This window comes from Hibiscus syriacus, unplaced genomic scaffold (assembly GCF_006381635.1).
Source record: "Hibiscus syriacus cultivar Baekdansim isolate YM2019G1 unplaced genomic scaffold, ASM638163v2 tig00116974_pilon, whole genome shotgun sequence".
In the NCBI taxonomy this organism is placed as follows: Eukaryota; Viridiplantae; Streptophyta; class Magnoliopsida; order Malvales; family Malvaceae; genus Hibiscus; species Hibiscus syriacus.
The window spans coordinates 963480-986126 of NW_024063498.1; the positions used below are offsets into that span (position 1 = coordinate 963480).

At 32.5% G+C, this 22647-nt stretch overlaps 1 protein-coding gene and 1 pseudogene across 1 annotated transcript; both read right to left on the bottom strand.

Annotated features, from left to right (window-relative positions):
- Positions 1 to 4720: 4720 nt before the first annotated feature.
- LOC120192269 (ethylene-responsive transcription factor TINY-like) lies at positions 4721 to 5559 on the bottom strand. Its single transcript, XM_039195065.1, has one exon. It carries the CDS (start codon positions 5557 to 5559, stop codon positions 4840 to 4842), a length of 720 nt encoding a protein of 239 aa, XP_039050996.1. The 3' UTR covers positions 4721 to 4839.
- Positions 5560 to 8747: 3188 nt separating this feature from the next.
- Positions 8748 to 10775, bottom strand: LOC120192266 (annotated as a pseudogene).
- Positions 10776 to 22647: the final 11872 nt, after the last annotated feature.

Sequence of the window (22647 nt, forward strand, 5' to 3'; positions counted from 1 at the left end):
TCCTTACAAGCTTGCCATTTGGAATGATTTCTCCATATGATTTGAGACTATTGACAATCGTGGAGAATCTATCCATCATAGCTTTGATATCTTCATCCGGTTTCATCCTGAAATTTTCATAACTATGAGTTAGAAGACTAATTTTAGATTGTTTTACCTCGTTTGTGCCTTCATGAGTGACTTGTAGTTTGTCCCATATCTCATTGGCGGTTGTGCAAGATGAAACTCTCCCATATTTATCCGGTCCAAGAGCACAAAAGATAATATGGATAGCTTTGGAGTTGAGTTGAAACATTCTTGTCTCTCCTTCACTCCACAATATCGGGTAAGTGGAGGGTTTGATGTATCCATCTTTTATGATATTTCATGCTCTCATGTCACTTGCTTGAATGAAATATATCATCATATTCTTCCAACAAGCATAATTAGCTCTATTGAAGAAATGAGGCTTGTTGACGGGCAATGAATCGAGACCGAAGTCGAAGTTTGAAGTGTCGGCCATTGATGACTTTGAAAATCGATGTAACTCTTCCCGAATCGACTCAAGAGGCGATTAAACCTTCAAATGAGTGAGGCTCTGATACCAATTGTTGAGTTAATTGATCGATGGAATAGGCCAAGAGGGGGTGAATTGGCAATTAAAAATTTGGTGGAAGCTTTTATAGAAAATTGAAAGTAATTTGCACAACGATTTATAGTGGTTCGACTTTCTCAACCAAAGTCTACGTCCACTACCTTAGCTATCCACACTAAGGATTTTCAAACAAATTCACTAATTTGTTCTTTCTTTTGAGGAAAAAGTGTAACCTTACAACTCCGTCAAGAATTATACCCCAATTCTTGAGCACACTCTCTTCCAAAGAGAAATACACAAATTTTGCAAACTTACACAAGAAAAACCTCACAAGGTAAGATGTTTGCACAATTATATAACAAGATAAGAACACTCAAAGATGATTACAAATGAGCACAAATTGTGTTCTTGAAAGCAAAAAGAATATTGAAAGGAAAATTGGCTTGAATTGCACAAACTTGGTGTTTGATGCTTTCTCTCTTGTTTCTCTATGACTTCTTTTTTATCAAAGGCTTCAGAACTTGCTTAAATACTCCTTCAATTGATTCTGAACGTTGGGGATGACTAGTGAAGTCAATGGAGCCGTTTAAGTATGAAAACAATTATTAAAACAGTTTGGAGCGTGGGGGGTATCGGTACCCCTTCATAGGGTATCGATACCTGTATTGTAAAATTTAAATATTTCTATCGTTATATGCCTTAGGGTATCGATACCATTGTATGGGGGTATCGATACCTATGGGGGGTATTGGTACCATTCGCGCATTCGGTTATTTCTCGGAACCAAAATGTTTACAGGGTATCGATACCCTATAGGGGGTATCGTACTAAATAATTTTTATTTTTGGCTCAAATATGGCTCGAAATACTTTGTAAAAATTGTTTCAAAAATATTTTAAGATTGAAACTTAATTTTACACTTGAGTAAGGATTGAAATATACTTTTGAAAAACTTGGAGTAATAATTTTCAAATTCGAATAATTTAATCGAATATATAATTCAATATAAAATCTTAAAATTAATTAACACTTAATTTGTTATATCGTAACATCAAAATATTTTCAACAAATAAGATAAAAGAATGGATTTCTTAAACTTTTTACTAGAGGTAGAAAGTATGATTATATATGTCTTTGATTCTATGTATTAGTGTGATATGAAGGAGAATTTATGTATGTCAGTAGGAAGCGTTAAGATTATAATAGGTTTATCTCATTACTCTGTCAACTTGTTTAACAATAAAGTAATTGTATCTATCAAATTGTCACATCTATCAACTGTTATATTGATGGTAAGTGATTGAAAGCATAGTAAATGATAAAAATGCGTCTTAAATTGTATTGGAGTTACTTGTTACCGATCATGCTTTTAATATAGAAGATTTGTTATTCTATAACAGTACTTTCAGAACAGAAACTATAATAGAAGTATTTTATTTTCAAGCCTATAACTTAACAATAAAATCCATCAATGTTATCTAATTGGACGGACTTATGAAGTTTCTTAAAGTATAAAGATCAAAATCTGGACATATTGAAAAAAGGGACTAAATCTTCAGTTATCCTTAAATAGAAGGATTGAATCCAAATTTAAGCCCAAAACAAAATTTGTTTAGAATTGTGCGATTCTTATGTAATTCCATGTTTATCTAAGGTCAACGGTTTTAACCAAGAAAACGGACGAATGCACATGTGATTTACGAGTAAAAATATTAGAACCAGCTAGACTGGTTATCGATAATCGATCCATTAATTTTGAGTTCATTTGAATTTCCCCCCTAATTTCCTCCTGTGTCTGGCAGTAGACACGACATTAAAATAATGTGTTCCCATTGCTAGATTTAAGGTTGCCCAATTCCCAACCACATAAAAGATATTGTAATATAATTAATTAATCTTCACTCTACAATCTACAATCTATATAGTGTGAATTAATCAGATATATCGTTTTCAAAATGGAGGTCCATAATATATATATGGCTTTCGCTGGCTCTTACATTCTCCCAGCTAAGCAATAGGTCATTGAATTGAGTTCATTGGCTCAGCTTACCTGTTCGAAAGGTTTTGAATAAAAAATTCTAATCGATTCGATTTTAAATTATATTTAATAATAAAATATTATATATTCAAATTTATTTTGAAAATATATAAATAGGAAGTACAAAATCTTTTATTATTTAATTAGTTTAAGTAGTTAAATAGTGGATTTTTTGACAAATTGATAATAATATTGTTACTATATAGATTTATTTCAGTATTTAAAATTTTAAACTAACAATTTAATACGATATAATGATAAAATTAATTTTTATTAATTTAATTTTTATCTTTGTTTTTTTAAATTAAAAATTCAATCTTCAATCTTTCTATTTATAGTTATATTGTTTTGACTTTAACAGAAATGATAATTTATTAATTTTTCATGACGTTGATATTACAATTTATATAACAATTGGGAGTTGTTATTTCGTGTACTGATAATGAAAAGAATACTTTGCAAACATATATATATATACATGAATATCATTTTTAAATTTTAAATTTTCGATTCTAAAATCATAACTATTAAACTCTAAACTTTAAATCATATAAACTTTAAACCCTAAATAAAACACATGAAAATATAAAAAAATTGTTAGTAAAATATTTTTTTTAACTGTTGAAACAATATCTCAACAATTAATACTATTTTATTGTTGACATCACCATTTTTCCTTAAAGATCATAGAATTATCTATGATGTAAAATATCATGTAATGCGGTATATATACCAAAGTTTATTATAATCTCATATATATAGTCATTGGACGCATAAGAATCAGAACCCTATATATATATATATATATAAATACATTTGTAAGGATTTAAGAGAATGGCAGTTGACATGCATCTGTCCAAATGAATATGCCTCTCTAACAAACCATTTATTATATTATTTTCTTTTTTTAATATTTTTTAATTCCTCCATTTGGTTAGGTTCATGCAATTAAAAGGAGAACGTGTATTGGGATAAATTCTTAGTTTACAACATTATTCGTGAGAAAGGATTTGGACATATCATAAATGGAAAGCTTCCTACAAAAAAAATTGCGTGTTGTTGCTCGAATATCGTTGGTGTCATTTAGAGACGGAATAAATATTAAATATTGAAAGGAGTAAATTATTTAAGCTTAAAGTTAGAAAGATTTATTAGTTATTTAATTTAAAACATGGGAGATGATAAAAATTTAATTTTATTTAAGTTTACAAACCTAAATTATTATTATACAAAAGATTTTGGGATGAATAAGAACCTTTTCTACTGTCTATGTTTCTTTTCGTTATTCATGGATAAAATGAGAATGAGACAGTCTTTTTAAAAAAATTAAGTCACTTAAATTTAAATTTAATAAAAACTTAAATAATATTTAATTAAAATTCGAGAGAACAATATTTAATCTAAAAAATACTTAAATTGGTAGGAACTAAAACAACTATTAGATAATAATGATAATTGGAGGCAACAACCCCTCCAATGTCCTTAAATATACTTCCGTCTCTATTAGTGTACATTCTCTCATGGATTAAGGTCATTCAGATTTAAAAATTATTCTGTAATCGAAAAAAAAATATTTAAAATTATTATATGAACCGTAATCTGAACTTTAAATTATTCTAATTTAATTTTTCAATAAACACATTAAAATTGAATAAATTATTTGACACGACTAACACTTTGGTCCAAAATAGAAGCCATAAATTTAGATTGTACTCTCCAAAAAATCAGGGGGTGTAAACAAATGTTCCCTTCCCTTACCATATGAAAACTCTTTGACTTTAGCCCCTTGATGTATACACTTCAAGGTATGATTATCAATTGCAACTTTTATTTTACAAAAATTATAAGTTATTCCCTCTACTTTAATTTGTTATAATTCAATCCTTATATTTTATAAATAACTAATGAATTAGTCTTATTAAGCAACATTGGCAAACATTATTGTTGTATCGCAAACATAAAAGATCAGTAATTAAGCAATTTATATGTAAATCACTCTTATTCTTGGAGTTTTTTCAACTTTTTTTAGGACAATCATTATTCATATTTCTATAAAAGGAAAGAAAATCTTGAAATTTGACCAATCGGTACAAACCATGCACTTTTACTATTTTTTGCCCTTTTCATAGAGGAAAATTATTTTATAAAAGGACCAGTTTGGTATAATACAAATTATAGAGTATATTTTTGGAAAAAAAGGGAAGGGCACACTATTTTTGTTTTGTTTCTAGTGATCCCATAGTAAAGGGACGAAAGCAGATATAATCTCGCTTTCCTGCAATTGGATTGAAATTTCTTCATAATACCAAGGCATTCCACCGTAGTTAAGAAACCACCCGTCGATTGTGTCCACGTACATGAACTCGTTCGCTGACTTAGCAGATTCATAGCTCTTCCCTAGACTCGGCAACTCCACTATCTGGCTCAGCTCTTCCGGTACCGACACGTCGTCCTCATTCGATGACGTGGAATCCTGTAACGATAACGATAACGATGAAGATGAAGATGAAATGACGTTGATATTGCTGTTGCTATTGTCACTGGTAGTATTATTACTTAAGAACTCCATTGAAGCAGCTTTGGCGGCGGCGGCTTGGACGTCTCCCGGCGAGCTAGAAGCTGGTCGGGGAAACGAATTGGCTAGTTCGGGGAAGTTGAGAATCGCAAAGTTTCCTTTTATACTCAGGGCTGCAACGTCGTGGGCGCGTGCCGCCATTTCGGGAGTCGAGAAAGTACCTAACCAGATCCGGTTCTTTTTACGGGGCTCTCGGATTTCGGATACCCATTTTCCCCACGCCCGCATTCGCACCCCACGGTAAACCGGATGTTTGCTATCACTACTACCCCTCTGCCTCTTCGAGTCCATACCCGATTCTCTTTTACCTCCATAAGAGCACGGTGAAGCTGGAGACAGAGCAGACGAGCTCGAGTTTAGTGAGTCACCCATTGCCTGGTTTCTGTTTCAGAGACCTATTCAACACAATAATGCTAACAACTATGCAAAGTAAGCAGTGAACTTTAAACTAGTTTATGAACAGAGAGACCAGTGAGAAAGTTAAAGGGTTTTTTATGTAGAGAGTAAGAGGAAAGGAGAGGTTTGATTTGAGGAGAAAGGAAGGACGGACGAGTCGGGGTTTTATGAAGGGAAAGGGAAGAAGAAAGATACAGAGATAATAAATTAATAATAGACGGAGTGAAAACGTGGTTATTTAAGTGATCACCACAGGCCACACTGATACACGCACCAACACCACCGATCTGGCCTTTCCTTATTTCTATTTATTATTATTATTGATGTTTTTACGTTACTTTTATAGAGGTTAATATTTGATATATTAATATTATATAATTTCATATGTTATTAATAAATTAAATGATGTTATATTATTATTTTTAAAAACAATAATATTTATTATTATCTAATTTGTGAATAATAAGTAAAATTATATATAATTAGTATATCAAGTATCCATTGGTTTATGTTTTTTAATTTATATGCTGTCATGTTCCCCACAAAGTGTTGAGTTTAATTTTGTTTAGATCTCTCATTTTAGATATAATTACTTCGTAGACCCTTATTAATTTTGAAACTAGACATTTTTTTAAAAGAAAACTAGACAAATAAAACATCGATTTATATTTTTAATTTAAATATTTAAAAAATAATTTTAACTTAAATAAATTAGAGGTTGATGCGTATAGGTTGCTAAATTACCCAACTAAATTGGTGTACTAGCATTAAGTTCTAGTTTTAGGCTGTGTTATGATTAGTAGGGATAGGCATGAGAATCGGATCCAACGGGTTTCGACCTGATATGATTCAATTGGGTCGGATTTAAAAAATGGTTCGGGTCAATTTTTTTAAAGATTGTGTTCGGACCGGATCGGGTTTAGGGTGAAAAATATCCAACCTACCCGACCAGAGAAAAAAATATACTTTTACCTTTATATTTAGGAATAATTTCAATAATGTCCCTCTATATATTATTATTTTTTCAATAAAACCCTATCTTTATTGATAAAAATAATATTTTTTAGTAAATATATTATTTCGGGTAGAGTCGGGTTTTATCTAAAAAATTCGGATCGGGTTCGAATTACGTGTAGAGTATATATTTTTCGGATCGGGTCAAGTTTACCGAAAACTCAATCCAACCCATTCCCATCCGTAAGATTGATTACTTCATATTATGATTTATTTTACCCAATTTTTCTTAGTATAATAAAATTCAATTCGTTCATAGATTTGGAATAGAGACAACTTAGTTTACTTGCCTTAGCTCTGCTCTATTTCAAGATTTTAAAATTATTATATTACCCTTATATATTAAAAGTAATATATATATATATGGGGAGTGTGTATATATATAAATGATGCACGAATTAAGTAACCACAATAATAAAAGTATTGTTGTTACTCTTTGAGATCTAATCAAGTAACCACAATAATAAAAGAATTGTAGTTACTCCTTGAGATCTCGGATTTGAGTACCGTGGATGTCAGGTGTGTGAGAGTTCATTGTCAAATGATTTAGAGTTATTTTTGAACAAAACTACTTTGTACTTACTCTAGAATAATAAAAAAACATTTATAAAAATGATTATGATATTTAAAATTTTAACATTCAAATAGAGATAAAATATAGATATGTATCACAAATAAATATGTGAAGTATATCATTTTTATGATTTATATTGTAATAAAGTATTTAAAGTATATCATCTTTTTAATTCAAATATTTAAAATATTTTTAGTCAAAATAAATATCTAAAATTACTTTTTGGTCAGAATAAGTACATAAAATATTTTTTGTCGAGATAAGTACCAAAAGTATTCAACTTTTTATCTAAATACCTAAATTGTTCTTTAAATAATGTCACGTGTAAACCTTTTCAGAACTTAAATAAAAGCGGTAGAATACTTTAAATACAATTTGTTTTAAATCATCAAAACCATTTTTTTCTTGAACAATTCTTATTTGAAAGAGAGGAGAGAGAATTTTGCTTATAATAAATATTAAATCTAATCTAATGAAGAAAAAATATGTCAACTGAGAATTTTTATCTACATATTCTAATTATTGACATCAAAACTAATATTTAATATTTAAAGCTCCTATTATATTGTAAGTCTATGACTAAAAATAAATAATAATGGCATTTGAATTCTCATTGAAGTTCATGTTGATTTTTCATTTCCCCCCGATTATAAAACAAAATGTCAGGAAATGGCTTTCCATTGTTATGGAACTTTTTGACCATTTGGTTTCCACACATTTGCAACACGTTTTTGTTCGACAAAATGGCTGGCTAATTTTTGCCAATACTCTGGTCTGGTTAGGACTGGATATGAAATTCGGACTCCATATGTATCAACTTAATAGAATTTTATACAATTTTTATTTTTTAAAAACTCCGAGTTCAGATTGAGTACGATTAATTTTTTCTAAATATATGATCAGATAGGATCGAATTCGAATTTAAAGTAAAATATCTTTTATTTGACCTAAAAATCATAGTATAATTATCCATTATTTATTCCGTGATAATTACCATAACATCTCTTTATTTTTTTTTCAATTATTTATCTATTTTAATATTTATATATATTTGTGTCAGGTTTGATTAAATGCGAGTTTTTATCTTAAAAATCTAGATGTGTTTCGAGTCAAGTCAAGCCTCTCAAAACCAAGATTAGAAGATAGGTGGTGGGGTATAATACTTGAGTCGATTTCAAATCGGTTAAAAATTCGACTCGATCTAACTCATGACCATTTATAAACATATTATTTGTTTTCTTTGGGTCAAGTATATCAATTTTGTGCCTAACATTTACATGTTTTCGTAATTTAGTATTTAATAATTGTATCAAATGTTATGTATAAATCATTTTAGTTTTCATAAATGCAGCTCCCAATGCAAAGGCAGGTACAATGGAGGCCAACATTACATGGGATAGCAAAGTGAATACTTCCGGAACTGCAATTTTCTGATGATATCAAATCAACTAATGGTGAATCTGAAACCTATTGTCTTGAGCTTAATGCTAATTGCATTAGGTTCATTTTTACATGTATTTAGGAAATGCTTAAAAAATCCTTCAGTCAAATATGTGAACAGAGTAGTTTCTTTTAGACGGTGTTACATTGTCTATTTGCTATCCATTCCGTCTTCATCTTTGACATATCTCTTCCAGAACCAATGGTCCTTCCAGAGAAGATAGACTTCCTCGATCGGAACTCGCTTTGTTTGTTTCCGGCAATAGGAAGAAAATGAAGCTGCTCATTATGAATATCAAGCCAGCGAATAGCAAGAAAATCCCATATTTGAGATGACAAAGTGACACCAAGAAGCATTGTGCTATCAAAGCTGTGAAGAGCAGGTTGACACATACCACCATGCTTTGCCCAGCGGATCTAGTCTCCAACGGGAACAGCTCGCTCGGAACTAGCCACCCCAGAGGACCCCAAGACCGGCCGTAAGCAAAGACGAATAAGCAGATGATTAACACAAGGAACCAACCAATGGCTTGTGGAAGCTCTTCCCCTTCTCCAAACTTAATTGCCAGAGTTACGGCCACAGCAATCTGTATCAGATGCTCAAATCATTAAATCCAGAAACATAACAATGGTGCCTGCAAATCAGTTAAAAAGTGTGTGCATAACTTACCATGTAGCAGAACATCTCGGTTCCGGCTTCCAAAAAGAATGCTCTTCGACCAAATCTGTCCACCAAAGCCATCGAAACGAGTGTGGCAACGACAAGCATTCCACTTGTTAATACAGAGGATATTAGTGATGCCCCAGAGCCGAAACCCAAGGTCTGAAACATGACAGGAGGATAGAAGAGGATTGAGTTCATGCCGGTGAGTTGCTGGAAAGCCGGGATTCCTATAGCCCCTAATACCAACTGGGGCCGATTCTTCCTCTTCAAAAGGTTCCTGAATGGATGCTTTATCTCCCGAGCTGCTTCACTGGCCTCGATAAGATCGGCAAATTCGGCTTCGACATTTGGGGTACCCCGACTTTTATCAACACCCTTTTTGCTTCTTCGAGCTTTCCTTGTTCTACGAGACTGTTAGGGGTCTCCGGTAACGCCAGGCCGCCGACAATCTCCAACCCCATGGATGGATCTTGTCTGTTTTGTAGTTGATGAGGTTTGCTATAGGGATTCCCATGCAGGTTGTGAATTGGAAAAGCTGGTTAACAGCTCCTCGATGCTTAGCCGGAGCCATCTCGGAAAGGTACAATGGAACGGCCTGCACCATAAGAAAAAGAGTTAGCGACTCGAAAAAAGAAAGACCATAACATTTTCAGGGTCGAGGAGGTTTCATCTTTACTTGATTTCCGAACCCAATGCCGGCACCCAGAAGAATCCGTCCGATGATCAACATTCCTATATTCATTGCAGCTGCATTGATAACTCCTCCAAGGAAGAAGCTGACTGCACCGACGAGAATGCTAGCTCGACGTCCTTTCTGCCTCGTTACATAGGAAGCTCCGAACGTCGAAACGAGGCCGGCGAAGTACAACGAAGACGTAAAAAGCGTGAGGAACTGGTTGTCGTATTTGCAGTAGTCAGTTTCATGGAGATGTTCTTGCTTCCTTTTATATATCTTTGGGAAAAAGTCCTTCAAGAAATCATCCATGGAAGTCACTCCACCTGCAACCAAAATTAAAGGTAAGCTGTATCATCATCTTCTAATATACAAAATTTTCTCGGGAAAATTTTCTTTCCAAGATGTTAAAAGGCTTCATGAACATCTTCAGTAAATCTGGAAGATATGATACAAATCTAAAAAGATTTCAGCATTCGTAAACAATCAATAAATGCTCATAAACAAGAGATACAACAGGCTGGAAAAAAAACAATGAATCAAAAGGAAAACAACAGTGAATCATTTGGCAAAAAGTAAAGAAAAAAATCTCACCAGAAACACCAAGATCATATCCAAAAAGAGATCCCCCAGTAGCGACAACAAGGCAAGCAAATATAAAATAATTGGTAATCTTGTATTCATAAAGATGAGCTCTCCTCAAACTCCCTCCTTCGTTACCAAAACCTCCACCCGCCATGGAGGAAAATGCAGTGAACAGAAGAGAAAAGAAACAAAAACTAAACTCTGGTATTGCAGAAGACAAATAGTACTAAGTCCTAAAGTAATATAGAGAGACAGGAAAAAAAAAAGGAAAATAAACCCAGAAAAGAGCCACTGCTCGTCAATCTAGTAGGTATTATTATACTATTTTAAGTCTTTTCATAAAGGACAAGCTGTAAAGAAAGAATATTTCAGCGAGGAAGACTATTTAACATACTCATGCAAACTACTAAACAACGGGGATAAACCAGACAAGTTGGATTATATTTATCTATTGAATTTTACAGCTAATTTTAGTTATCCACAACTATAAATTGCTTAAGCCAGTGATAACATGAGATTGACGAGGAGCTACCTTTCAAGCGGGTGAATTCACGAGATAATGTTCTCGAACTTTTTTATTCACGATATAATGCACATTTCAGATTAATTGCTGGGATGGGGTGAATTCTACAGTGATCTCGTAGGACGCCATGCAATCCAGGCGACCTTGTAGGACGCCATGCAATCCAGGCGACATACGGGAGACATACGAGTGACATACGAGCCATACAAGCCATATACGAGCCACGAGCCAATGGAGAGGTCGCCATGCAGTATTATACGAGGTGAGGTCGCCATGCAGACGAGCCAGCCAATGGAGAGGTCGCCATGCAAACGAGCCAGCCAATGGAGAGGTCGCCATGCAGTCTGGGCGACCTTGTAGGTCGCCATGTAGTCCCGGCGACCTTGTAGGTCGCCATGTAGTCCCGGCGACCTTGTAAGTCGCCCCGGCGTCCCCTGCCTCCCGAGACCATGCATGCACATGCAGCCAAGATAACTTCACGTGCTCCTGCTCCCCGCTGCATGCCTGCATGCATGCCAAGATAACTTCACGTGCTCCTGCTCCCCGCTGCATGCCTACAGCATGCCATGTGATCCTAGCTCACGAGACCATGCACAATAATTGAACCATTGTTGGTGAAATAATTGAGGCAGCCGGTTATATATGGGGTGTGCAAATTGCAAGAACATAAAAGAAAGATCACACATAAAAGAAAGAAAGAAAGGGAGAAGAGATTGCAGCCGAGAAAGAAAGAAAGGGAGAAAGAAAGGAAAGTAAGAAGAAGAAAGGGAGATAAGGTAAATTTGTTTATATTTAAATTAGTTTATTATTATAAATGTTAATTAGTTTATTAGTTTAGGGTTATATGATTGTTAGTTTAAGTTATAGTATACATAAATTAAAAATTATTTAATTAGTATATGTTTGATAGTTATATAGTTAAAAAATAATTAATTAGTTTGTTTTGTTAATAGTTAGTTATATAAAAAAAATTATTTAATTAGTTTTTGTTAGTTAAATAGTTAAGTTATATTTGTTTGTTGAATATATTATATAAAAAATTAGTTAGTAAGTTTATTAGTAGTATATTATAAAAAAAATAGTTTATTAGTTAGTTTTAGTTATATAAAAAATATTTTATTAGTTGTTTAAGGGTTTGGTGTTTACGTTTAACTTATATTTTAAAAAGTTTAGTTTGTTAGTTTATTAGTTTATTATATTATAAGTTATTATATTAAAGTTTAGTGTTGTAATTAGTTAGTTAGTTTATATTAGATTATATTAAATGATTTTTTAATATTGTTGTTTAATTTTTTTTACAGATTCATTCCAATGGCTGACCAAATTCCACTGTTGAGGCTTGACAATGAACATATTTCAAGTCATTTGGGAATAATGGTGAATAAAATATTTGTTTAATGAATTATAATTAATAAATATTTGAATATTATTTTATGATTGTGATAATTTTTTTGAAATATTTAATTGTAGGAGGACGAGCAGCGAGTCCTTCGTCTTCGACTACATAAAGTGCCCAAGCCACACCCACTAATAGAAGAAAATTTGCAAGAGGCTGGATTTTGGTATATCACATTTGTGCGAGATTACAAGTTGGTCCCAGGTTTGATCAGTGCGTTGATTGAACGCTGGAGACCAGAAACGCACACGTTTCATTTGCCGTGTGGCGAATGCACGATAACTTTGGAGGATGTGGCAATGCAACTCGGGGTCCAAACTAATGGGATGCCGGTGGTAATGTCACATGAGTTTAATAAGGTGGAACAACTTTGCAACTTGTTTTCTTGGGAAAGCGCCCGTACCACCAGAGTGTAAAGGGTGGCGGGTGAGGTTGTCATGGTTGAAGAATGAATTTCAACTTCAATCAAATAGTACGGAGAACGAAATTATATATGCAACACGAGCATATATATTACAATTGATTGGGGGAATTTTGATGCCTGATAAATCCGGTAGTTATGTTCACACTCAGTATCTTCTTTTTTTAACAAATTTTGAGAATTGTAGGCAATATAGCTGGGGTTCGGCGATATTGACATTCTTGTATCGTGAGATGTGCAAGGCGTCATTAGTCGTGAATGATAATAATACAGTAGAAATCGGTGGATGTCTGTTGCTTCTACAATCATGGGCTTGGCATAGACTTCCGTTTTGACACCGATTAGTCGGACTGCGGTTGACTTTCCACTTGCCGGAAGGTAATATGAATCCTCTATTTTAATATAAAATATTAATTAAAAAATATTTATTTTGATTAAAATTATTGAACAAAATGTCTCTATTTTTGTTTTGATTGATATACAGATGGAGGCATAAAATTGAAGGCACAGGGTTGGTGCACAACAACATTAAAGAGTTCAGGTTGAAGATAGACATTAAGGCCAAAAAGGAGGTATGCATAATTTGTATTTTTTAATTATTATTTAAATTAACTATATTATCTAATTTAAATAAATTTTATTGTTTTTGTAATTTTACAGTTTAATTGGAGACCATACATGAATGAAGAATTATTTGCGTTGATACCGCACGATATTTTAGATGGGTTTCAATATTGGTGTGCTGTTACACCATTGATCAATTTTGCTTTTGTTGAGATCCAATTTGGGGATAGAGTGCTGAGGCAATTCCACTTCCACCAACCTATTCCGCGGAGTCCATGGGATCATGACCTCCTCCAAAACTTAGATGGTCGTCGTCCAGTGAATTGGGTTGAGACGCATGACGACCTGCACAGATTTGATGGTCGTCGTAAAGAAAGCGTTAATTGGGTTGAGAAGCATGCAACCTTCATTAATGATTGGAACAATAGGGCTTCATTCATGCCAACTCTTGACGCCATTCAAGACGACGACTTTAATTTTGAGACTTCGGCTTACCTTGCTTATTTTTTGGATAATGGAAAGCCGTTCCTCACAACAATAGTAGAGAGGCGACAATTTTTGAGGTTTAAGAAAAGATTTGGTAAAGCTGAATACTCTCTACCGAGTGGGAGTGGGAGTTCATCTCTACAAACTGAAGCGGAAATGACCGATGTGGATAATAGCGCACCACAATCGTGCATCACGCAGTTGATGACTCTACTGGCCCGGCATACATCCAGAGTTTGTGCAGCCTGAGGCACCCATCTATTCTCCTACGTTTTCGTCGACGTATGACTTTGAACACATGACAGTTCAAATACCCCCAATGAATGAGGGGGATGGGTACAATACTCCTGAGCCACAACGGCCACAACGTATCAGACGTCCGCCCCGACATTATCATTCAACAACACCCCGACATCGACAACAATTGTAAACTCGTTTGCTATTTATTACAAATTATTTATTGAAATTAGACTACTTTTTTAACCTTAACAATGATGTTTAGTATCAAATCATTACTAGTATCAAATAATTAGTATTAAATCATTAGTAATAATTAGTAAATCATTAGTATCAAATCATTAAATATTTAAAAATCATTAATAAATTCGACTATGTATAAATTTAAACTCAGTAATCCACACTTGTACACTACTTTGTTAGTATTCTATAATTATTAGTAATAATTATTAAATCATTAGTATTAAATCATTATTATAAATAATTACTAAATAATAACATAATAATTATTATAAAATCATTATTATAATGATTATTATCAAATCATTACTAAATCATCAAATCATTAAATATTTAAATCATTATTAAATCATTTTTATAATGATTATTATTAAATCATTATTATAATGATTATTATCAAATCATTACTATAATGATTATTATCAAATCATTACTAAATCATCAAATCATTAAATATTTAAATCATTATTAAATCATTTTTATAATGATTATTACTAAATCATTATTATAATGATTATTACTAAATCATTATTATGATTATTATCAAATCATTACTATAATGATTATTATCAAATCATTACTAAATCATCAAATCATTAAATATTTAAATCATTATTAAATCATTATTATAATGATTATTACTAAATCATTATTATAATGATTATTATCAAATCATTACTATAATGATTATTATCAAATCATTACTAAATCATCAAATCATTAAATATTTAAATCATTATTAAATCATTATTATAATGATTATTACTAAATCATTATTATAATGATTATTATCAAATCATTACTATAATGATTTTATCAAATCATTACTAAATCATCAAATCATTAAATATTTAAATCATTATTAAATCATTTTTATAATGATTATTACTAAATCATTATTATAATGATTATTATCAATCATTACTATAATGATTATTATCAAATCATTACTAAATCATCAAATCATTAAATATTTAAATCATTATTAAATCATTTTTATAATGATTAATAAATATAGAAATACATATATGATTACTAATGATGAGGCCTATATCTTGGTAAATTAGGACAATTGTTTTTTGAATGACCTTCACCCCTACATAATCCGCATCTCTTTGCTTGACCTCTCTCTTTAGCATGAAAATCCATACTGGTATGAATTCGAGTGGACTCAGGTCGACCCTTTGGACTTCTGCGAAGCATTGGATTTGGTAGCCATTCATCATGATCCTTTTTGGGCCAATATGATTCATTCGGGATCTGTCTGAACACATAGTTGTAGACATTTAATATCCTACGTAGGTGGAAGCATTCATCAACATAAGTGTATGCGCTTACACCAGCATACATACATGCAGCGACTGCATGAGCACATGGATATTTCCATGCCTGAAAACGACCACAATCACACCATTTGTGTCGTAAATCAACTCTAAATGTTTGGTCTTCTCCTCCGACGTTACGACGTATGCACGACACGAAAAAAGTATGACCAACTCGGTCGAAATTATGATCAACCATTGATGTTGCCAATCGCTCATTTGCTTCCATTGATTCCACCACTGTAGGAGCCCAAGTTTTACCTCTATTTATGAGACTCTCAATTTCCTTGCCTTTGTCCGACCAAACTTACCCAGTCTAAAGTACGTCTCTTTCACCACACTCGCTATTGGGAGATGGCGTGTACCTTTTAGTACCGAATTAATGGCCTCAACAAGGTTTGTGGTCATATGTCCGTATCTCCGACCTTCATCGTATGCTTGCGACCATTTTTCCCACGGTATTTTTGAAGCCCACTTCCAACACGCTGATCATCGTAAAATACCTTCAAATTCTCCAATCTCTTGTCAAAATTTGGTCGACGTAGTTCGTATCCTGTTCCATATATATTGTGTTAAACCGCAATTAAAAACCACGTAAAAAATACACAAATATTGAAATTAAAACTTACCCATGCTGACTATCTCGCTACGAATATGTGCGTTATGAAACTGGTCGATACTATTCTTGCCAATATGACGGATACAAAATGTCGGATATGCATACGGAGGTATCCAACGACTTCCTGGTCGTTCAATTGCCGCCAAAATACCCGTTCCTCTATCGGATATCAAGCAAACTCCATCTTCACGAACGACATATTGACGTAGATTGGTCAAAAGAAATCCCAAGCCTCTGTTGTCTCTCCCTCAACAATGGCGAATGCAATTGGGAAGATATTTCGCTCACCATCTTGAGCAACTGCCATCAAAAGTACATGCCTATATTGACCATACAACCACGTACCATCTACTTGGATCATACGTTTGCAAAATGGAAATCCTTCAATACATGCCTTGAATGCCCAAAATAGTCTATGAAATATTTTCTCCCTGGCAGAAGTTGACCTTCTTCGTCATATGCGGGCATGGTTTGAGACTTCACTATAGTTCCTGGGATAAATCGCTTCATTGCTTGTAGCAAATGTGGTAGCTCATTGTACGATGTATCCCAATCTCCATACGTCAACTTCATTGCCTTCATTTTCGCATTCCACACCTTGCCATATTTTACTTGATATCCAAATTGGCTTCGAATAGATGCAGCTAACACTGAACAAGATATCCTTGGATCCTTTTCAACCATCGCCTTCACGTATTCACATATTACATCGGAGTCCAATAGTCGGTGGTCTTGTTCGATGGAGTTTCGAAAACATGTATGCGAACCATTGTACCTCGTGATGACCCAAACATCGTGCCTTTGATTTTTCGACACTCTGATCTTCCACTTGCACTCTGGGCCATATTTTACACACTTTGCGTATAGGGTTTTCTGGTTGGACTCTGCAACATGGACATCAACATGGCATTTGATGCAGTACTCTTTAATCGCCAGCGTAGCTTCATTTTTTCCTCTGAATTGCACCCCAACTGAAAATTCACCAGAATTATCGAATGATTCAGTCATTTGGTACGGAGGTAAATGTGGCATGTCTGGGAATTCAGGTGCCCTCATTGCATCATAGTCTATCTCGTACATGTGAGGAGTAGCTTCATACGGTGCCGGAACTTCATCAATTGCACCTCCACCAAAAATATTTTCGTCGTCGCCCAAAACGGGTTCTTCGGTTTCTTCATCTTCGCTTGAATCATCGTGAATTTCTCCCCATCGATTTTCAGCGTCAATATTAACAACCAATTTCGATATGTTTCTCGTCTCATACTCTGCTGTTGCAGATGTCCCCCCGACTTCATTTACACTTTCCAATAGTGCCATAAACTGTTCGGGAACCTGTACGTCGGCTCCTCAAACTGACTATATAAAGCCATTTCAGATGGATTTTGAGCCACACCTCTTGATGACCCAGGAACATCACATATGTTACACACATCAACAAATAACTCAATAACTGCTATATTGGTTGACTCATGTAATCCAACCATGGTTCCAATATCATCATCTTCTTCAAGTGGAACTGCAACATATCTGACTGGGTTGGGGCATATCATAAACCTATACCTCAAACCATCAACTGCAGCTCGAATTTTTCTTTCTATCTTATGCTTCATTTCTATAAATGTGATGTCTTTTTGAACATCATATTTATTGGTTTTTCAGACTGAAAAGCTACTCCGACCTCATTTTCCATAATCTGTCCATTATAATGGACAATCGTGAAAAAGTTGTTGCTCATTTTCTCTACAAATAAAAAAATAAATTAATTTAGATTAAAATATTAGATAAGATAATTTCATAAAACATTAAATCATTAAATATAATATAATATACTATTATATTAATGATCAAATAAAATTTGTTATTTAACTTGATTAATTGATTAATTACTAATATTATTAATAATGATTTAATAATTATTATTAATCTAATGATTTGATATTTAATGATTTAATAATAATATGATTTAGTCATGATTACTTATAATTATTTATTATAAATATTTAATGATTTAGATTTGATACTAATTATTTAGTTATTATTACTAATAATCATGATTAGTTTGATAATTTTTTTATTTTTTAAAAATATCAAACAAATTTGTTAGGCAAAATATCGTAATAATTCGTTGGCCGGATTATTTCATTCAATTAATTTTTACTCCTTACTAATTTACACATACAATATAAATAAAACAAAATATTTTTTTAAACAACACTAAATATTTTTAAACACAATATTTTTTTTAAACAAAAATTATCTCGCACAAATTAGTTTATATAATCTAATATAAACTTACTATCTAACTAATTTACACATACACAACAACAAAAATAGACAACAAAAAATAATAAATTACTCACGTATTTATGCCTTCCTCCTTTCCTTTCTTTTCCTTCTTTGTTTCTTTATTCGAATCAATTTCAACATGGGCAAATGTTGTGGAATAATGCCCTGTATGTGTAAACCGTTTAATTTATTTAAACAGCAATAGCTCCCACAAATTAATTTTATATAATCTAATATATTATAATATAACTTAAACTAATAAACTATTTCTTTATTATAATATAACTTAGTTAAAATAACACACTAATTAAGCACTAATTAATTTTTTTATAATATAACTTCAACTTCAATGAACAATCTAATATATGTTTAAAGACACTAACAAATTAATTAATATTTTTTTATACTTAATAACTTAAACTAATTAACTAATTAACTAATTTTTTTATATATAATATATAACTTAAACTAACCAACTAATAATTTATACTAACAAACTAATTAACTAGATTTTAGTTTTACCCTAAACCCTAAACTAACAAACTAATAATTTCATATAATAAACTAAATTAAACAATAAAAAATTACCTCACAAACTATGTTTGATCCTTTATCTTATTTTCTTCTTCTTCCTTTTCCTTCTCTCGGCAAAGTTTATACGTGCTTATGCTTATACTCCTGGTTCTCCTTCTATCCTAAACCCCATATCATTTATATAAAGCAAAAAATCGTTGTACAAAGTCTTTAAAATTTGACTATTGAATAAAATATTATTAGGATTGAATCGTATAACTATTGAGCATTGAAAGTCTTCAATTGAACAGCAATATTTGTTGTATTTAACAGCTAAATTAACGCTGCAATCATACAGCTATGGATGCAACGCATGCAGCTACGGATGCAGGAATCTCCCAGCTAGCTATGGATGCAACGCATGCATGAGTGATACAGTTAAAGCTTGGTCGTTGCATGCATGAGTGCTACAGTTAAAGCTGGGTCGCGATGCAGGAATCTCCCAGCTATGGAGACTCCATGGCGACCTACCACCTACCCTACCACCTACCATGTCGTCGGGACTCCATGGCGACCTACCATGTCGCGATGTCGCCGGCAACCTAGAACCGATCATTGGTCGCCCCGAGTGCCCCATGCATGAATCGATCCTTGGTCATCCTTGGTGCATGGCCCATGCAGAGGTTTGCCGAGATCAGACCACGTGAACAAAGCGCATGCGACCTATCCCATGCCTCGTGCATGGCCCATGCATAGCACCAAAGTAGCATCAGCGAGCAACAGCGGCCACCAAAGCAGCAAATAATGATGGACGAGCAACAGCGGAGCAGCAAATAATGATGGACGCCGGGCGTGCATGGCGTCCTTATAGGACGCCGGGCGTGCATGGCGACCTATAAGGACGCCGGGCGTGCATGGCGACCTATAAGGACGCCGGGCGTGCATGGCGACCTATGTTGCCACTGTAGAATTCACCCCATTCGAGCAATTAATCTGCCCAGTGCATCATCTCGTAAAATATTTTTTTTGAATCCATTATGTCGTGAGTTTTGCCCCTTTCAAGCATTGACCTTTTCTTTTTGGCTGGAAAACAAATTTTAGGGTTATTTGCAAAATAAACCCTCAAACATTTTTCAGACAAATTACATACTTAAACTATAATTTTATAATTATTTTAGGTCTAACTGTTATCACCATTAAAAAAATATCTCTTTCAGCCAATCAAACTAAGATACTACACCTTCGTCAATACCACTCCTCCCACATAACTAAGATTCTTACGTTGAAATAGAACTCTTACATCTTTTTATTTTTTCATTTTTTTTTAATTTCTCAAGTTCTCTAATTTCTTTTATCATCTGCCACTTCAGATTTAAAATTTTATCATTCAATAATTGTGAAAATGTTTTGTTCGTTATTATTATTATTATTTGCATTTGTTGATTGTTTAGATTACTAAACGAAACTCCTCAATTTAAGAATCAAAGAAATAAAGAAGATGTGGCTTTGATTGAACTGCAGTGTGACTTGAGCATTAGCAATGAGCTTGATGTTAATTAACCATTTCTCATTAATTGAATGTAATTCTTTTGATTAAGATAAAATCATTGTTTAAATATTTAATTCGGTCAAGAAAAACTGTTCATACCTAACTTAAAAATAATATGATTTAGAGAATTATCTTTCTTATAAACCTAAATATTTTTTATATGGTGAGCTTATCCCTTTGAGATGATCTCCTCTTAGATTGAAATGCCATGAAAATAATCATATTTGTTTAATGATAATAATTCGATAATTTTTAAATATAATTTTGATTTTTGAAATTGAAATTGAGACTTATAAACCCAAAATTATTGAAAAATTACAAATCATTTAAAATTTCAATTTAATTTAAAATAATCATAATTAATATAAATTGTCCAATATACAAATTTATATAAAAGAAGGGAACATAAAAATGTAACAAAGGTTCATCAAAATCAAGTTAACAGTCAAAATTGCATGGTTTAATATAATAAAAATGTTTGAAATTTAGACCAAATTACATCCTTTTGAAGGTGATTTGAATAAAGTATAGTTTCACCGACAGTTGAGTTGATTAATGGCTACGGTCTGATGTCGAGCTGTCTGCTAAATATTTTTCTTTCGCCAATGTCCACTTGACTTGTGTTAATTCTGATAGATTCCAGTAGTCATATTAAAATAGTAGGATTTAAGTTTAAAATTAGAAACATATTAGTTATATATCACAATCTTGGTAAATTTAATTAATTAATTGTTAGTTATTTTTTTTAAATTAACTAATTTTCATTTAAATTTGTTTAGGTGATCAGACGTTTAATTTAATTAAAATTAAACACACTGACAGATGTAAATATGATTTAGGATGGACAAATATCTACTATGAAATTTAAATTTTTTTATTTTAATTATTTAATTTATTAATAACGTCTATTTTAAAATTTTATTTGTATTAGTCTCCTATAAAATATTTATGTTATATATATATACACACCATAAAGGTATCTAATATATCTTTTTATACAAATAGAAGTCCCTTAAAAAAGAAAATTTCAAAATTAAAATGACAGTTTTCAACCATAAATTGTAAAATAAACCCATAAGTAAGACATTTCCTATAATCATTGACACGAAACTGGCCAGTTTTTTTTCCTCCACCCAGGATTTGGGGAGATTTTTTAACGAGACCTTTTAGTTTGCTTGGTTTTGTATGCTTTTCTCTTTTAAGTATATGAAACCACCTCTTTTTTTTAAAAAAAAATAGCCGGTTAATATCTTATAGGGAGCATATAAGAAAAATGTTAAAATACATCAAAAAAACCTCGAACAAAAAAGATGCAAATAGATCTGATTGCATCGACAAATGAACCACAATAGGGGATTAAACTACCGAAAGACCACCGACAATAGCGAATCATAATCGAGTGTCGTGAGAAAACTATCTTGGAACATAAACTGTATATCCAAATTCATCTGAGGGTCCAAAGCAGAGCAGATCAAAAGGATAATAAATAAGCGTCAACTTGATCAATTGAGACGATGTCAAATCTAACCTTAAAATAAATTAAATAAAAAAATATCATACGACCGATAAAAAAGATTGAAAACGTGTTAGAATTCAAAGAAAATATCTAATATATAATAAGAAAGATCCATAATATATTTATCAAAGAATTTTGATGCAATTTACAAAGTTTTGATGTCAATGAGGATGGTTATTTATAGCATGATTTGGTTTTATGACAGCAAAAGCCACACGTATCTGCAAGACAACAAGCACACCACGACAGATTCCAAATTTTGTATTCAAACACATAAGTCTCCCCACTATGTCATCACTTCTGAAAATTCTCCATCTTTTAAAAGCTTCATTTCAATATAAAATAAAAGAAGCCAGGAAACCGCCAAATATTAAAGATAACCGCCGGGTTAAGGACCATGCTTAACACGCCAATATCAAACTACCCACTTGGTCTTCTAAAA